The sequence below is a fragment of the Choloepus didactylus genome, chromosome 17 (assembly GCF_015220235.1).
Source record: "Choloepus didactylus isolate mChoDid1 chromosome 17, mChoDid1.pri, whole genome shotgun sequence".
In the NCBI taxonomy this organism is placed as follows: Eukaryota; Metazoa; Chordata; class Mammalia; order Pilosa; family Megalonychidae; genus Choloepus; species Choloepus didactylus.
This window is the reverse complement of record NC_051323.1, coordinates 61,469,113-61,487,647: the sequence shown is the minus strand read 5'-3', so window position 1 is coordinate 61,487,647 and position 18,535 is coordinate 61,469,113. Positions and strand designations below refer to the sequence as shown.

At 52.4% G+C, this 18,535-nt stretch overlaps 1 protein-coding gene across 5 annotated transcripts in view; it reads right to left on the bottom strand.

Annotated features, from left to right (window-relative positions):
* CAPN13 (calpain 13) overlaps positions 1–18,535 on the bottom strand; it is an 84,593-nt gene that overhangs the window by 24,642 nt on the left and 41,416 nt on the right. For 4 of the 5 annotated variants that reach the window (XR_005212431.1, XR_005212432.1, XR_005212433.1 and 1 more), the window contains exons 8-15: positions 14,265–14,350; positions 10,421–10,495; positions 9,180–9,307; positions 7,267–7,406; positions 6,869–6,880; positions 4,359–4,552; positions 3,348–3,384; positions 3,003–3,059 (exon numbers count right to left, since the gene is read on the bottom strand). Coding sequence is in view for 1 of the 5 variants with exons in the window: in XM_037807496.1 (XP_037663424.1) it covers positions 3,003–3,059; positions 3,348–3,384; positions 4,359–4,552; positions 6,869–6,880; positions 7,267–7,406; positions 9,180–9,307; positions 10,421–10,495; positions 14,265–14,350 (729 nt within the window). In the remaining 4 variants the exon portion in view is untranslated. The remainder of the gene's footprint in view (positions 1–3,002; positions 3,060–3,347; positions 3,385–4,358; positions 4,553–6,868; positions 6,881–7,266; positions 7,407–9,179; positions 9,308–10,420; positions 10,496–14,264; positions 14,351–18,535) is intronic. The other variant, XR_005212434.1, reaches the window with a different exon arrangement.

The window sequence follows — 18,535 nt, the reverse complement described above, 5'->3', positions numbered from 1 at the left end:
GAGACACACAGGTTAGCATTAGTGCCCAGGGCCGAGGGGCTTACCCGTCTCAGAAGCACCTGTTCCCACCTCAGGCCCCTCTCTTGGCCCTGCCTTCCTCTCAAAGCCTTACCTGGGGACTCCCAGCCATGGTGCTCACGCCCTCCCCTACACACCTGTGGCTGAGCACTCCTGACACCTGACACCTGGCGTGAGTCACTCCACATTTCTCTCTTCATTCATTGTTGGACGGAAAGCAGTGTTTGCTTGCTCCCCACCACACCTGGGGCTCAGGAGCCCCTCAGGATATGTGTTGTAGAATGAATCAGTTCATATCTTTAGGTGTGTTCCTTTCTGCTTCCATAAAGAGGTGATGAGATGGTACGATGTGTGTGTGTGCACATGTGTGTGTGTGGGGGGGTGTATGGATTTAGGTTGAGGGGAGATACAAATACCAGAAATCTAGGCTGCTATTGAGTGCAATTTAGTGTTGATCTTCCCAGCTCCTAAAGCCAAAGGAGCAACACCATGGTTCTCCTTGGACTAATAACAGGAAGCAGTTGAGGCTGAGGGGAGAGAGAAACTAATCCTGGTGCTGATCTATCTTCTGTTGCAGTAAACTGCGTTGGGAGCCTGAACAGCTTTAGGGCCAGTGTCTCCTGTGATAGCTCTGCAGAGAAGTGGAGCTGTTCTGTGGGTGGCCATTTCTTATGTGTGCCCTGGTGACCACAGAGGGGATGAAGTGACGTCAGCACTGGGGAAAGCTGGGGTGGGGTCGCAGCAGATGCCCTGCAGGCTGGGTGGGCCACGGTGGGAGAACAGGCCTCCCTGGGGTCTTCTGAGACCCAGGCCCTGTTCTCAACAGAGGACAAACACCTGTGCCCGGCCGGTCTCCCTGTTTGGCCTCCTGCAAAGCAGCCCTGGAACCTGTCCTGATGGGGTCCTTTAGCTAAAAGATTTCCCTTCACGATGCCCCCGGAGCAAATCGACCTGCCAGTGTCTGAGGTGGGTCCTCAGCTCAGCCCTCCGACGTCTCGAGGTTGGTGATGTCGGGAAAGGCAGGGCTGTGTGCCCACCACCAGCTGAGGGTCCTCCTCTAAAGCATCACGGCGCCTCCCATGCGACATGGGTTCATGAGCGGATGAGGAACTCTAACACACCCGGAATCACCATCACCAACCGGATCCTAGGCAGCACTGGGGGCAGCACCTTGTCTTCCTCCTCCTCCCTCCCCCGACCCTGGGACGGACCCTGAGCTGGACCCTGCCCTCACCACCCAACCAAACGTGTTGGAGGAGATGAGGTGAGGAAGGGGGATGGAGCTTAAACAAACGCCCCGGAGAACTGCATGCCACCAACCCCACCACAACGTGGGATGCCCAAGGAGTGGCACTTTCTAAGGTTAGCACAGTAGTCGGAATGTCTTAGGTGCTCGGTAAATGCTTGTCAACTGAATACACGATGGATGGATGGAGCTGGCCTGGCCCCGAGTCCAAGTGTGTCCTTCCTTCCCACAGGCAGGCCCTGGGTTACGGCACCATTGCCGCCACCTCTGCTTATGAAGGGAACTCAGCGGCAGCCGCAGCAGCGTGTCGTGGTGTTGGTTTAAGGTTGGTCAAACTGATAGAAGAAATCAGGAGAGCAAACTCAGAGAGTGCGTGGATGAATATGTGGCTCTAACCTTTCTTCTGAGGACCCAGCCCCTGAGGATGGTTTGCAGGTTCTGCAGAATGAGACCACGTGGCCCTGCTCGGGGGTCCCTGGCCGAGGGGTGAGAAGGGGCTGCAACCCAGCCTGTGGGCCACCCACCAGCCCTGCCCCTTGGCACAGAGCTGCATCTGTGCCTCATTCTACACACAACAAAGGCCCCAGAAAGGCCACCAGTCACCCCCAGTGAGAAGGGACTTTGTGATTGTTTGGAAAAGTCCTGATAAGTGAATCTGTGTCATTTTATCATGTGACAAATTATATTTTTTATTTTAAATGTGCAGATGCGTGGACCATGTGTGAGGATTTTGCACCTGCCCCTGAAGACGGCTTGGTCTCAGGCCCTGCTGACCACTTAGGGGCAGCTAGTTTTCATCTGGGCATCTGCTCCAGGTGAGCTGACCTATCTCAGTTCAGTTCAACAATACTGATGGAACACCTCTTCTGTGCCAAGAACAGGGACAGATATTGGGGACAAGGAATGAAATGATGTCATCCCTGTCTTCAGGAGCTCACAGACAATCATTTTGGCAGGCTTTGTCTTTCATCAGGTGAAATGCCCTTGGACTCAGCCTAAATCCCGGGCTGATATCTATTTCAAGGAGGTCCGTGTCCAGCTGCTGCTCGTGACATGTACCCTCATGCCAGCTGCATTCCTCATTTCCCACTGCTTTTCCCTCCAGGCTTGGGCAGCCTGAGCACTTCTCCTTTGGGCTCCTTCCTTGTCCCTGCTGCCCCCTGAGCCCACTGAAAGAGAACCTGGGCCTGGCATCCCTCCCGTCCTTGGCCTCTGCCTGGCTGTGGCCGGTGCAGGTCACACGAGCATCTTCCCACACCGGTGTGGCTGTGAACGGTGACAGGCCCATTGTGCAGAGCCCTTGGCAGCCGCTTTCATCCTCACAGGTCAAGGAGCTCTCTCTATAATGGTTTATTAAACCATTAAGAGAACCCATGCGCAGAGGTGGCCAGGCAGGGAGGATGCGGCTGGTGCTTTCTGAGGCTGGCCGGCTCCCGGGAGGCACTGTGCCAAGGCTGGCAGTGGGGAGGCAGCCAAGGATGATGCCAGCTGCCTGGTTAAAGATTTTAAAGCACGTACACACACACCCTGATCATCCCCTCCCTTTCTGAGCTCTACATTCCATTCCAGATGTCACCGGATGGGGTGGGGGGCAGCCAGCTCAGCTCTGCAGATGATCCAAGGAGAGAGGAGATAAAATGGTCCATCTCTCTGTATTCTGAGAAGGGCACATGTTTCCCTCCCTCTGGCCTCTCCATCGCCCACTCTTGGTGGGCTCCCTCGGGGCTGGGTACTGTACCTGCTGAGCGTATCTGCGGAAAATGCTTTCTTGAGAGCCATTTTCTGGAAGACTTGCCTGGAACAAAGGGAAAATAGCCAACATCAGACCTCTGGGGAAGGAGGCCACTTATCTGCCACAGCCAGGACCAAGAGCCACCCCTGGATCTGAGGCCGAGGTTTCACCTGGCACCCAGAGAAAACCTTCAGGGAAACGGGAGGAAGATGGTTGGGTCCAGCCTGGACCTGGGGACCTGGTCTCCTCCCCCCAAACTTAGCTTTCCAGCCGTCACCAGCTCATCATGGTATCCCTATTTTCAGTAGCAGGAGGAAGGCGATAGATACTCTTGGAGGCTCACACACCTACCTTAAGTTCTTGGAGGTTGAAGTCGTTGTTCAGGTTCCTGGAAAATCGGGGAAAGTGTGAGAAGGGTGACCAGCCCACCACCCCAAGGCGGCATTTGGAGAGTGCCCAGGGGCCGCTGAACGCTTGTCTAGGACCCGAGTGGAGACCCCGTAGAACTGCCAAGGTGAAGCAGGCAGCTTGGTAAGCTGCAGACAAGCACCGTGGGAATGTGCCCAGCCTTTTGGGTGGACATGGCCTGGTCTTCAAACAGTTTAGTAAAAAGGGTTCCTTTTATTACCAGATACACACATGTGGTGACTCCCACTGCAGGGTGGCAAATGGGCTCTGTCTTCTGTGCCATCTCTAGTTGGCGGCGTGCTGGCTGCTGGCAGGCTGTGCGGAGAGGGCCTTGCCCATGCCCGAGTGCAGTGAGGGTGGCCTCGGCCCAAGAGGGGGGCATCCAGCATTATGTGCTCGTTGTTCCCCATCTCGACTGCCCGGCTTGGCATTCAAGACCGTCCCTGGCCAGACTCCATCTTTCAGGCCCGTCTCTGACTGTCTCCCTGGAGTACCCCACATTCTGGCCACCTCTCAGACAATTTGCACGTGTGCCATATACCACCTTCTTGTCCATATGGCTGGCATCACTTATTTCTCAACAAATCCTGCACACACCCACTTCCCTGCCACTGCTCATGTTTTTCCCTCCACATGCATTACCTTCCCCTTCTCCACAGTTCCACAGGTTTAAATCATGTTTTTTCTTCAAGGACCAGCTCAAATGCCATTTTCTCCCAGGAGCCTTTCTCTCTGTCCCTCTGGCTCTGCACTCCGAGCAATAGCTTCATCCTGTTTGTGGCCCAGTTTTTGGGTCACAGACTTCCCAGTCCCCCTTTACTGGGAGCCTCTCAAGAGCAGGGCCCCTGCTGCACCCCCCACTGAGGTTGGCACAGGTACAGCACATAATGATGCAATGCATTTTTTTTTTCAGTTGAGGAGAAGAAAACATTTAGAGTCCTGGAGATTCTGTACCTGTCAATGTCTGGCAATTTCAGGAAGATTCGGAGCAAGAACTGAGCTTCCCTGCTCGTCCGGGGGACCAAGACGTAGGAGCCAGGGCTCAGATGGAAGGTCCCTGTGAGGTTGTACTTGTTTGCTAAGTATGTGCCCTGGGCAGCGGATCTGGAGTAGGAAGGAAACGTCGGCGGCAGTTTCTCCTGGAACTGCTGGGAGTAGAGGAAACGAGTGCAGGAGAGCCCTCCACGCACACACCCACAAGCCGATGAGACCCACTATCGGCCATACACAGAGGCAGCATTACAGCCCCCCAAAGGAGACAGAGCTCGCCTGGACTCTCAGAAAGTGGTGCAGTTCAGACTGTTAAACAGTCTTGAGTCTGGACACTAAAATGGACACAAAGAAATATGACAAAAGGTTTTATGTCATTAAGTCTAACAGCATCCTGGATTTCTGATAGTAGGGTTTTAGCTCTCCATATATATATATATATATATATATATATATATAATATATAATATATATATAAATTGGTGACACAGTGACAACACTGAAAACTTCAGAGGCCCCTAAAACCCCTTTTCTCCTGCACCTTTTACAAAATACTTTTGGACAACCAAAGCATCCCAGACTCGGGCTCCTTTCACTTCCTTTGTTTCATCTCTCCTGCAGAGCCCTGAAATTCCTTCTCATTGGAGAATAATAGGCCCTGATCATATTCCTTTTATTTCAATATTTTCTCAGAGATAAAACAATAAATATAGTGCAGTTCCCATTACCAGATGTCACATACATATTACATAATAAAAACCCCTTACTAAACAAATTTTCCCCAGTACAGCCGAGCATGGAGATTCCATTTAGAACAGTCACATGGAGTGAAATGATTATTTATGAGCTCTGCCTTGGGGAAGAAAAACAGGGAAAAGGGGAGAGTTTCTTTTCAGGGTGGGGGGTCGGGGCCGAGCTGCAGGGTGAGACGGGGGACGGGTCACTGGGCCTGGTGTTCAGTGGGGGCTTGGTGAGACTGCTGAGGAGCGTCCGCTGACAGCAGGAGACTCTCTTTGGGCCTTCCTGGCAGAAGCAATGATGACATAAATTCTTCTCTAGAGGGTCAGCGCTGTCCTGCAGCTCTGGGTATGTGAGTGTTTGTGTGTGCACACATGCGTGCAAGTGTGTGAGCCTATGAGTGTGTGTGCATGAACGTGTGAGTGGGGGGGCAGTGTGTGTGTGCAGTGATGTGTGCACAGCATGCATCCTGCAATCTAGAAGCTGAGGACTCCCTGCTCAGCCACCCTCCTGCCCTCCTCCCTCCATTGAACCCTCGCAGCCCTGGCCAGGCTCCCAGTCCTTCCAAACAGACTTGCACGGTGGCGGTGAGAGGTTTGGGTGTGGGAGAGTGTAGGAGGACTTGGTCCAGCTCCCAGAGGACCCAGCACCAAATGCACGCAGGGCTAGTCCCATGCAAGCCTGACAGTGTCATTCTCAGGATGGGTTTGTGCCTTACCCCATGACCAAGCCACCACCCTGTTCTCCAGCTCTGGTACCCAGAACGCCGATCTGTTCCCTGCACCTGAGTGTTTCCCTCAGAGCCCTTCCAGGCACCCCACTTCTCCATGACTGGGGTGTCAGGGACCAGAGTCAGAACCTAAACCCCTGTGCTGTGGCTGGGCCACCCAGGTCAGACAGGCCTCTTGCTGTCAGTTTCCCACCTGGGCTTCTGAGTATCCCCTGCTCTGAGACTCCCTGTCCTGGCCTCTGCCTGCCTGTTGGGGTGCCCCTGGATGGCCCAGCCTACTACAAGCACCACCTGTTGGCTGTGGCCATATCCTGCTCCCCCACCTCCTTCCACGATCCCCAGCAGATACGCCTTCCCCTTAGCCGCCAGGGGACTGCAGCTCTCACGTCCATTTAAGAGGCCCAAGTGCTGGTGAGGTTAAGTTTTCTGAGCTCCATCTGCTCCTCTCCATTCTTACTCATATTGTTAACTCACCTCTCAGCAGCGGGGACCCAGAATATCTGTTTAGAAGGGGTGGCAATTTGGTTTAAGAAGAGCTAGAGGACGTGTGTTGAAGCTACATTTGCTGAGCATGCACCCTGTTTATGATGGATTTGGGGGCTGATGAAGACTGTGGGGGGCTCAAGCTCCCCCCAAGGCACCCATGTAGCCCTTCCACTGCTTCTCATCTTAAATAAAAAGCAGCTGACTGCCTCAACCTTCTCTCTCTGTAAGGAGCCAACATGCTTGTGGGGTGCTTTTACAGTTGCAGCCCTTCTTAACTGTCAAGCCAGAGAATAGCCAAGAGACCTGGCCTTTGGACCAGGGGAGCTAAAATATTTTCCCACATTGTTGACCACTTGGAGGTGGTGAGCTCCTACACGGGGCAAGGCATGACAAGGCCGAACTGGCAGCCGTGGAATAGCAGGAGATACGGTGGGGATGAAAGAGGCTCAACACTTTACCAACGTGCGACAACCAAGGTGTGGGGGCCCAGGGGAGGGCTGAGGGCCATGGCGAGCCGTACCTGGGAGTCAACCTGTGGGAAGAGGAGAAAAGGCCGGCTCAGGATCCCCATCCAAACAAAAGGGCCAGCAGATCAGAGCGGCCTCTTGTGTGCGTGGCCTGTGGGGACGCTTCCCTAGAAACTCTGATTCAGAAGGCCTGGGCTGGGCCAGGAGTCCGCACGGGTACAACAGCTACGGTTGCTGACAGGTGATGTGAGTAGGAGCAGGTCCCACTGTAAATGCAATCTCCTATCCTGCAAATTTACACAGTTGAGTCAGATGAACTCTGTAACTCCTTTGGGTTTTCTCTCTGCAGCTGCAGTGCAGCCACATCTCCCAGCCTGGCTGGCTGCTCCCCCCAGCCCAAGGAACACACAAACATCCCCAAAGGGCGAGCCCCAAGGCAGGCAGCCGGTACCTTGAACACCTGGAAGGTTAGTGGGATCTGCGTCTCTTCTGCCTTCAGACTTTGTGGCATCATGGTGACAGACACGACAGCGTTGCTGTCCTCCATGCACTGTGGCACAGAGAAGTGCTCGGGCTCCCTCCAGGGTCCTTCTGCACGAGAAAGAGCTGTCACCAGGGCTCACTGTACCCCCTGACTCCCACCTGGGGCCTTGTCCAGTTCGAAGAGCCCCAAAGGGCTATGGAATAAACTCCGGATTTGGAGACCTAAGGCCTGGGTTCCAGGGCCCACATTTACTAGCTGTGGCACAAGTCTCTTTATTTCTGAACTTCAGTCTCCTTCAAAATGGGGAAGGGGAGCATATTCTCCTTTTGATGAACATGTTTCTTGAACTGTACATTCAAGGGCTATTTTTGTAATAAGTGAAATTCCAGAGTCCCATGTTTGTACAAGCTTTTGCATTAGCAGTGACCATCAGAGCCTTGAAATGGACGTCCATCCCCCGAGCACCAACAGAGCTGAGCAAAACAGGCAGAGATGGAATCCAGAACTCTTCTGCCCAAGCATGTACATGGAAGCCAGAGCAAGCGAAGAGCCAATGTGGAAACCATGAGCTTCAAATACATGAGAGAGTGAAGATAAGTCAAGCTAGAGGTCAATTAACACAAATTGAAGGTTCAGATCGCAACTGGGAAGCTCTGAAGGAGACTGGGGGAACCAGGGGACCACCACGGCCATGGGATTTTTGTGGGGATTGACTAAGAGGATGCACTGAAGTTCACTAAGCAGCACACAGCAGTGCTCAATTGTTCGTTCCCTTCTTCCTGCCCCTTGTGAGGAATTACTAAAAATAGCCCTGATGTGTAATTTTGGTAAGTTCATACACATGCATTCCCTCCAGGGAAGAGGGCTTTGGCCCCATAGTCAGATGAGTAGAGCTCAGGAAGGTGGCCGGGAAAGTCGATGCCCAGGAGAGTCTTGGCGGGTCCCCAGAGCTGCCCATAGCAGCCCGGACGTTGGAAAGAAGGTGACACTATGCTGTATGGGGTCATTTGAGCAAACAGTTCTTTACAGGTGGGTGCTAAGGAGGGTGAATGCAGATGTCTGGGTGCAAACATACATACACACCCACACACACACACACACACACACACAGAGTCTTGCCAATATGTTGTTTACACAGCCTCTCTTTTCACAGGGGTGTGGAAGCACATTTGGATCCACCTTCCTAGGGAGCTGTTCCATCTGTCAATGCCACAAACGGGGAGCATGAAGTGTAGTAGGAGTGTTTGGCTCTCCAAGGTCACAGTCAGCATGATTCATCGTGGGAGGTCCAGAGACGGGTTCTGAAGCATGCCTGCCCTGGGATCTCAGCAGGCTGCTGCAGGATATGCCAACCGACAGTGCAGGAATATTCTCCCTGGTGTCTGGGTGGTGCTTTCAGGTCTCAGGGGGCAGACAGGGCTTACTGATTCCATTGTTCACAGTTGGAAAGGCCGAGGACAGAGACTAGGTTTTTTCCCAGAGTCCCAAAGCAAGCAGACGGCAAAGATAATGGCTGAGGCCCCACCTGCCCAGCGCTCTCCCCACAGTTCCACCACTGACCGGGATGTTTGCTGAAGGCAGGTGAGCCTGCTCTACTTCTGGGAGATGAGTGTAGGTTATTAGGAGGGCAATGGTGCAGCACGAAGGGGCAAGAGAGGCACATTTGAGATCCCCACCACCATCCCCTGCAATCTTTTCCCCTGGAGAAGTGGCAGCTGTCCCTTTGGGGTGAAAAATTCCTTTCCTTTCAGCTTCAGGCTAATGGTCCAGAATCATGGGGCCAGTGAGAGCTGAAGCCAGGGCAGGGCTTGCGCTGGCCAGTCCCAGGCTGGCAGAATAACTACCAGTGCGTCTAGCACCTGAAGGGTTTCCCAGAATACCTTGGTTCTTAAACATCGTCAGTTGAGACCATCTTTCATGGAGTGTGTTTCCGTGGTCCAGGCTGATTGGAGTTTGGTTACATATATAGAGATGGGAGAAGTTCTCTTGAAAATCTTGACACGACATCCTGTTAAAAACAAATACATGTCACTAAATGACCACTGATTTTGTTCTGGGGTGGGGGTGAGGAGAGCTGTCTTCCCATTCCTTGCCTTTCCGCTAACACATCCATTCATTCACCATCATCCTACCTGAAGACTAAAGCCTCCTTCTAGCTCATCCACCATCAGGTGCCCTTCTACTTCCACCTGCTCTCTCCCTCCAGTGGCTGGGAAGACAAGGATAGGATTCTGGGTTCTGCACACCACCTGGCAAGGACTTTATCATTAGCCACCCGTTGATCTCTGACCCATTGATCAAATTGCCAGCTCTCTCGTGGCCAGCAGGACAATCACCAATTCCACTCTGCTATGGGCCCTACAGGCTGCTGGGAAAATCACCTTCCCCTATTGTCCTTTGCCAAAGTCATCATTGAGACCTCTATCAGAATAAATTGGATTCAACACCTAATCTCCCACCTCCTACTGAGATTAAAACAGAGGCATTTGAGACATTTTTCTTTCTAATTACATTTGTCCCTCTTCTGATTCTTAATTACTTAGTCCCAATGTCCTTTTCACACCTGCCAAATTTCATTTAAATATGCCACAAGGTAAACCAGACAACTCCTCAGAGAAATGTCCACCTTATCTTCTATGAAGTGTGTATACAGCCAAGACTGTGATTTTAAGACATTTGGTCAGGCCTCACTGTCAGCGATGGCCCTGATGACCACCCGGAACTCCGGAGTCAGAGCCGAGTAGTTATTCAACCAGGGGAGACTGTGCAGCTCCAGGGTCCCAATGAGATGGTATAGAAGATCCAGGTAGGAGAACCATGCATCCTGGTGTCCAAGAAACTGTCAATTTCAAAGCTGTGGTCCCAACGTTCCCTTTTACCATTCAAATGTCCTGGAAACTCCAATATTTCAGAACGGAAACACTTCTCACATGAAGAAAGAACACAAAAACAATTGCCCATCCCAAGTTTTTGTGTTTTGGTGGAGAAAGTGGGCGCCTTCTAAGCAGGCTTCTGCAAAGCTAATCTGCATCCTCGTGAAAGTTTAGGAAAAGGGGTAGGGACTGAGAACCTGGGAAACAGCTAAAGCTTTGAAACGTAATTTTTGAAAAGGAGGCAATACCAAAACTCGCCGTCTTCCTTGTTCTCATAGAGCTGGCTTTTCCGTTGGTCGTGGGTTTCCTGCCACTCCGGGGACCTGAGTGTGGAGAGACAGACCCTGGGGTGAGATTTCATCTTATCCACTTAGCTGCTGTGGCCCAACAGGGGTCCTTGGCACCGGCCACCATCAGGGACAGGGGTGCAAGTGGAGAGTGTCACCCCCCTAGGGGCGGGATTCTGTTGTTCTCCATACGTGGGTGGCTTCCAGCCTCTGTCCCCAGCCCGATGCTCTTGCCTGAGCTCTGGTCAATTCCACCAGAGCCACAGAGTGACCTCAACATCCACCGCTTCCTCCTCCGACTGCCCAAGTTAGGACATTAGGAGTCAAGGTCAGTGCTTGCTCTCCTCCCGCACCTTCCCCAGCCAACCACCGACTATCGATGCATTGACTCTGCCTCCAAAACACCTTTCCGAGCCATCTGTTACCGCCATCTCTATTGCTCCTTTCCCAGTTCAGGCTGCCCTCTTGGACTTCCAACCGGCCTCCTCAAACCGAGTCTTGCCACTTTCCTGTTCATTCTCCACACTGCCATCTAATGATCTTTCTCAAATGAAAATCTGTTCGTGTCATTCCCCTGCTTAAAACACATCCCTGGTTCCATGTCACTCTCAGGACAAAGTTCAAACTCCTTAACAGAACCACTGAAGCCCTGCAGCCATTGGCCTCTGCCCACCGCTCCCGCTTTGCCACGGCAGTTTCCCGCTAGCCCACACCCCGCCTTGAATGCCATCCTCCAGCAGCAAGGCCTGTCTTCCATGGCCTTAAAAACCCCTGCCTCACACCGCTCGGCCTTCACCAGGATGCGCCCGCCCCCTGGAACACTCTTCCTCCCCTCGGTCCTGTAACCTGCTAACTCTTACTGATCTTTCTTTCTAAAAAGCACTCCTGCTGGGAAGCCTCGCTTGTCCCCCTGCTACCCACCCCCTCCACCTGAGTGGGGCCCCTCCTTTGAGATCCGACAGTGCCTGTGCCACTCCCTCCTCAGCACTCACCACACAGCGTCACAGTGGCTTGCTCATTTGTTGCTGTCCCTCTCTAGACTCCAAGTTCCACGAGATGGAGGAGCCTTGCTCACCAGTACCTCACTGGTATTTACCATGATGCCTTGGCACATAGGAGGCATGCTATAATTGTTTGCTCAATTAATTAATTGCTGCATCTGCAGGACCTACCACAGTGTTTCAAAGAGTAGAAACTCAATCAGTATGCTTCTTGAATAAATCAAAGTCTGAATAAGTAATTTTCTATAGCCACTAAATGTACAGGCCTCCCCCAGCCTACCCCGCTTCCCCCTTGTTTGCCTGTGAGCCTGGGGGTGACTGGCTGGGTGGAACAACTTCTACTTCTAGAAGACACCATCCCATGAAGTGACAGTGGAGACGGCACTGGGATCAGAGGACGCTGAGGGACCCTAGCACAAGACGTCACCTTCTTCCCTTTGGCCATGTCACCCGTCAGAATCCATGTGTCAAAGCTATAGAGGGCGATGGCCCCACAGGATCGAATGAAGTGGCAATTTTAACCCTGGTCTACCCTAATCCTAGAAAAATCTACAAGTTTTCCCTGAATGACTCCTTGTATTCATTCAATCCTGTGGGGCCCTCACTCTCTATAGCTTTGACACATGGTTTCTGACGGGTGACACGGCCAAAGGGAAGAAGGTGACGTCTTGTGCTAGGGTCCCTCAGCGTCCTCTGATTCCAGTGCCATCTCCGCTGTCACTTCATGGGGATGATGTCTTCCAGAAGCTGGTCCTAGGGTCCACGGTGAAGGAGGACAGCCCATTCTTCAAAGTGGAGGCGGCTCATTGACAGTGGTCCCCGAGGCACCAAAGCTTAATGAGATCTTTCTCTGGAAGTGGCTGGCGCTGAGGGACTGGGTCACCGCTCTGCCAGGATAGCAAGACGGGGACCACCCCTGAGGCTTCCGGCTGCAGGCTGAGCCGGTCCAATGCGTTATTGTAAAATGGCAATTTTATAATTAAGCAATAATTACATTTTCTGCAGTGTGTAAGGGAAAATAAATGTAGTGTAAATCAATATGCTATCGATTCATGCAACTTTGCCTTTAAGTGCGTGCGACTGAAATTTCAATTATGGCTGAGATTAGACCATCCGGCTCTCTCCATCCATCTCCATCCTTAAAAAGCAGGGAGGAAATCGACCCCCGTGTGGAGACAGTGCTGTGAGACCCCATCGCTTCTCTCAGCCTGGTTTCTGTTGGGAAGGGGTGCCTCTCAGCATCCACAGCCAAGGAACACGACCCTACAGAGCTGGTGCTGCCAGGCCCCCCTCCCCAGTCCCTGCTCGGCACCCGTCACTAACCCCCATGCCCGGAGCATATAAATCCGAATGTCTAAACTGGTACTGGGCTCTCCACACTCTAGCCCCGAGGGGCACCCAGGCCAGCTCCCAGCACTGGTCCCCCAGGTTCTGCAGCCTGGGAGCTTGTTGGCCCTGAACATACTTTGTGTGTCCCTGGCTTGGGCCCTTCCCTTCCTGCCTGTGCTCTCTTCTGCAGCTAGTCACGAAGTCCCCACCCAGCCCCAAGGCCAGCTCAAGTTCAACCCCGCCCAAGAAGCTGTCCCTGAATGCTCCAACCCATGGGAGGTTGCTCTTCCCTGATCTCTGGTGTCCTTGGGAGGCATGGGCGAAATATCAACTCATGACTGCCCTGCCTTTTCCTCCATCCCAAGGGGAATCCATCATCACTATCTGCCCTCCCTCCACTCCTGATCCCAACAGCCAGCCCCACATCAAGGGCTCTGGATATTCAGACCCCCACTTTGAGCCATCTTTGGCAATGTGGGGGCAATGATGGGAAGGACAGTTGGAAAGGCTGAGGTTGTTATTAGGATTTACACTGAAGGACATAGGATACCCCTGGGGAAGAAGAAAGCATAGAGGCTTGAGAAAAGGGGAAAGGGGTCAGTGAATAAAGATGGGCTGGACTGGAGGCAGGGGTTAGGAACCCAGAACTAGGGAAGAGAGGGTCTCTGGGGGTAGCAGAAATAATGAGAATAAGAGATGAGCCATTGGATTCCTAAAACATTTTAATCTCTGTGATGATGGACTTCCCCTTGGCATTTTTTTGAGACGGCGGTAAAAATTCTACCTACTTGTAATTGTTTTTCTGGTTACAGACTATTGTTTCTCGGAATCCAAAGCTTTGTTTGAGGTTGGCTCTATGAGGTGACATACTGTTACACTGATTGGTTTATTCTTTGAAGATAATGTCTTTAAAGATCATGTCTCACACCTGTTGTCACCTGGTGCATGTCATCTGGGAATTGCTCAACTCTTCAAACAATGCTTGCGGACTCTGTGGCTCTTGCTATTGAAACGGGGACTCCATTCTGAATGTTAAGGCTTTCCGGTCTCTTCCCACCTCCTCCATCTCCTAAATCCACCTAAACTCAGACCACTTGGTTCCACTTCCGGGTCCAGCCCCTACGTAGTCGGGGGGGGGGGAAAGGAAAGGGTCCCTAATTCAGTGACAAGTCTCCTGGGCCTTGAATCGCATTCTGTCCTTTGGCCCCAGTTTTAGCAACTGGAGTTTTACCTTGTTCCCGCGTGTGCCCCTCAGGGCCTAGCGCAGTACACTTGGCACAGAGGGTACACAGTAGGCATCTACTAGTGGCTTGGCGCATGGCGTCATGTGAGTGGGAGATGGACCGACAGCCGCCCTCCGGCCCGTAGCAACATCCACAGCAGCCGGCGGGGGCTGCCCTTGTGGGGGTGTGGGTGGGGGCTCCGAACCCCGGGCTCTTTCGTCAAGGGCGGAGGAGCGTCCCCAGTGGCCCTACCCGTCACTCCAGCGCCCTCTCCATTCCGTTTTGCCCCAGGGGTTCCACAGGCGGATGACGTCTTCCCAGCCTCTCCTGTACTGAATCTGTAAAGAAGAACAAAAAAGGAAACTGTCACTGCTCCCCAGTGAAAGTCAGCAGAAAGAGGGAATATGAATGCCGCGGCTTTTTACCTCCAAGGACTAATTTAACTTCTGACCTTATTTGGCTGCAGCAGGGGAAAAAAAAATTCAGAGGAAAAAAAATCAATGTCTCTGCTGCATGCAAGGAGCTGAAATGAGAAAGGAGAAGAGGCTCCCTTTTTGCTCAGCATCTCTCGGGGCAGGTGCAACTTTATCTTCAGGGCGACTGGCATCCGAGGACCTGGGTGAGATTCAACAGCAGACACGGGATGTTGCTACGGGCCGCAGGGGAGAGCGCGTCATGGGTCCCCAGCCTCTCCAAGCCCTGCCCCGGCGCCAGCTCTATTCCACAGACATTGCCTGTTTCTCTGCCTGCGCCCCTCGGGAGCTTTGCTGCAGTTTCGACAGCACTGTCCTGAGCAAGGAGGGCAAGAGAGGGTGATTTCAGCAAGATCGGGCCCGGAGCCCAGACGTCTGAAGCTAGCCCTCCACGTCCTTGTCGCTGGCCCTGTATCAGGGCCCGGAGCAAGCAGGGACGCTCCACTGGCCTGGAACTCATCATCCCTCTTTCCCTGATATGGAGGTTAGCAAGTTTGTTCCCTCTGACCCCTTAGGGTGGGACGGTTAAAAAGTTACAACAAATAGCAGCAAACCCTAGAGCCTTCCTTACGGGGAACCAGGAGCCCTCAGCCTGGGGAGAGGCATTCAAATACGATTGCGGCAAGTCACAGTTGTGATACTGACCAGTGCTAATGTGGTCTGAGGAGACAGAGGCCTGGAGGGGTGAGGGAAGCGGCAAACTCCTTTGGTGATTCCAGGTGAGAAAGCCCTGCACAGGCTGTCACTCTACAGAGAACACTGAGTGTAGGGGCAGGGCTCACAGCCTGGCACTGGCTAAGCGCTTTGTGTGTGTTACATGATTCGATCCTCTGAAGTAGATTTTTACATAATCCCCGCTTTGCAGAAGAGAAAATTGAGCATCAGAGAGGTTAAACAACTCTCCCAAGGCCACAAAGCAAATGATGGAGGCAGCATTCTGCCGGCAGGCAAAGCCTGTGCTCTTAACTTTGGAATTGGGCACAGAAGAAGGGAACTGCTGCTCCGAGGCCCAGCCCGTCCTAGGATGTGGCCTTGGACTTGGTCTTGGATGTAACCCAATAGGGCACTGCCACATGGGGCAGCACAGTCATTAGGGGGCCAAAGAGCTGAATGTGGCCGAAGTTTTTTCCTTTGCTTTTCCTTGTCTGCCTCTGTCTCTGGCAAGCACTGCAATGTATGGTCCTCTGGCTTTCCGTGCTGCCACCAGAGGCTCCTGACACAAACCAGATTGCCCACCCTCTCTTCCGCACCCTGGCCCACTCCAGGCCTTGCATACAGCGTATTATTGACGGCTGGCAGCTGACGGGGCCCACAGAGCAGGGATATAAGAAATGGTCTCATGGTGGCCCAAAGAGCTTAATGAGCCCAGGGGATGGTCAGGGGCTCCTTTGGGCACAGGTGAGAGAAGCAGCCAGTGATTCAAAGGGGCGGAAAGCAGGGCTAAATGAGGCCTGCAGATAAACACTCACCCCCTTGGGGAGTCGCCAACCAACTGAGCTAGGTGCATAATAAAAAAATGCCAATTTCATTTATCTTCCTGTCTGTGTCCTGCCTGGAGGGAGGATGAGCAGATTAAAAAGCATGCTACATTTATGGGCTGGTTCAATCTTAGTACCTGTTGTTCAGAGTTATAACCTCCTGTCTCTGGGGAGGAATCTGCCTCCAGGTCCAGCTGTTGGGTCCCAGTCTGTGCCACGTGCCCTACTGGTGATCACATGGGTTACATTCAAGGCCAAGGTCATGGCCCCATCCTAGGATGGGATGGTCCCCAGAGCAGCTGGACCCTTTATCTGCCCCCAGTTCCAAGATGAAGAGCACGCACTCTGCCAACCAATAGTGACTGTGCTCAGAATTCTGCCTCTGCTACTTGCTTTGTGGCCTTGAGAAAATTGCTTGACGTTCCCAAGTTCAGTTCCCAGGTTTCCCAAGCTCAGGGCCTACATTAGAGGCCAAGGTCACAGCCACATTCAAGTTCAGACAGGCTGACTCCCAGGCTCACTCCCCACCTACGCACTGTATCCGAGTCCCCGTCAGCTCTCTCAAAAAGAGCGCCGTTGGGCAAGAGGTGGCCCAGGTTACCTACCCTAGAATACATTTCCTTGAATGTATTCTCTTGAATGCTAGCTCCAAATGCCATTAATATTCCTAGAAAAAATGTCTCCTTGGCCAATGCTAGATTAAAACCAAGTTGTACTTGTATCTTTAATACAGGCCTTCTCAGAGCCTTTAAAATGCTAATTGTGCATTGCGACTCTCCAACAAGGGTATATGATGTGCAGCATTTTCCAAACACCTAGAAACCTGTTTTGACAGAGTATCTTGCCAGGCTAGCACTCCTTCGAACACCAGCTGGGTGACGTCAGGGCAGGGGTAGACCTGGTCATGTGGTTTTGATCCCCTACTGTCACAGGTGAGGTGCCCCTCAGTGTACTCTGTCTTCAAATTATAAAAGCAACCTACTATATGTGCTGTGGGGGATCAGATGTTTGGGCTTGACAGTGGAATCATCCGAAACCCGAACCACAGCCGAGCCCAGGCCAAGACGCCTGAGTTCATCCCTAGGAAGCAGCCCAGGCCCTTACACGGCTGCCTTGAACCCGGTGGTCACTGCCATGCTCACGCCCAGCCTCTGCAGGGACTTGGCCTTCTGGGCCTACGTGTGCACAAGCCCCTGCTCCCCTGTGATCAGAGAAGAAACAAAAGCTGCTAAGACTTCCATGTATCCACAAACGTCTTGAATAGGGATGGCAGCTCCATGGCGAAGATACCTGACTCCCTCATTCCAAGCCCAGCACAAATACTGTTAGCTTCTTTTTTCTCCCAAACTCAGAAGCAACGCTCACCAGCATCAGCACAGTAATCCAGGCAACACTGCCAACTGATCAGAATTGGCACCCAAGAGAGATTTGTCCACATCTGGGCAGTAGAGCTGCAGGGAACAGAGTGCCCAGACATGGCCTGGAGTGATGGTGGTAATGGCTGTTTCCATCGATAATTCAGAGAAGGGGCCGGGAGGGCAGAGTGGACAGGGGACAATTCAGAAGAAGGGAGTCTGGACCTGCTTCTGGCCTGGGTTTATCTGCGCCACCTCTTCCTTACTTATAGGAAAGGTCTTTAGAGACTTGACATATGTTCTATGATGGGGTATCAGATAGGCCAAGGGAAAACCCGTTCATTCACACATGCAAGTGCACTCACACTCTGATCCAACAAACATTTCTAGGTGCCGATTGTATCCCAGGCCCTGTGCAGAGGAAGCATTTTGTTGCTGGTTTACTCTAAGGAGACAAGCAGGAAACAGGACATATTGTCCCATTTTGTGGATTGGGACACTCAGCAAAACACAAAATGATGGCACAACTGGTCTTGGGTCAAGGAACAGGAGAGACATATTGATAGCGAGAGGGCAAGTATGAGACGGCGTGAGAAGACATGCCAGAAACAGAACCTGATACTCTGCATTCCTTGGCCCACAAATACCTGTGGAAAATGTACCCTTGAGTTTGGAACACTGTCTCTCAGGGCTTAGAAGATATTACTAGATCTCAAGCACTGTGGGAACGTGAGATGGGGGAGCATTTGCGGGAAATCATCGCGAGGCCAGGAAGTACATTACCACGTGGCTACGTGAAGGCAGAGATGGGGACCGGGAGGTGTGGCAGGCTAGGCCCAGCCATTTCATTAAGATGCTGGGTAACCTCAGGCCTCACCATCTTCATTTTTGAATGGAGGAGGTAGGATATTAGCAGAGTTTCCCGCACCAAATTATACTGCACACAGTAATTACACACCTTTTTGTCCTCGCAAAGTCAGTTTTCACCTCAAGGGGAGACTAGTTCCTATCTGTTCTCTGATAGTTGTCCCCCCTCTTCCATGGGATAACGTTCTCGCTGGGCATGAGGTGGCTCCAGCAGACAGTGCATTTTCCAGCCTCCCTCGTGCTTTGGCGTGGCCGTGTTCTGACTAACGGAATGTGAATGGAAGTGATAGGCACCAGTACCAACCTGTGCCTTCTCTGTGGATGTTCAATATTCCCGTGGCTTCTCTCCC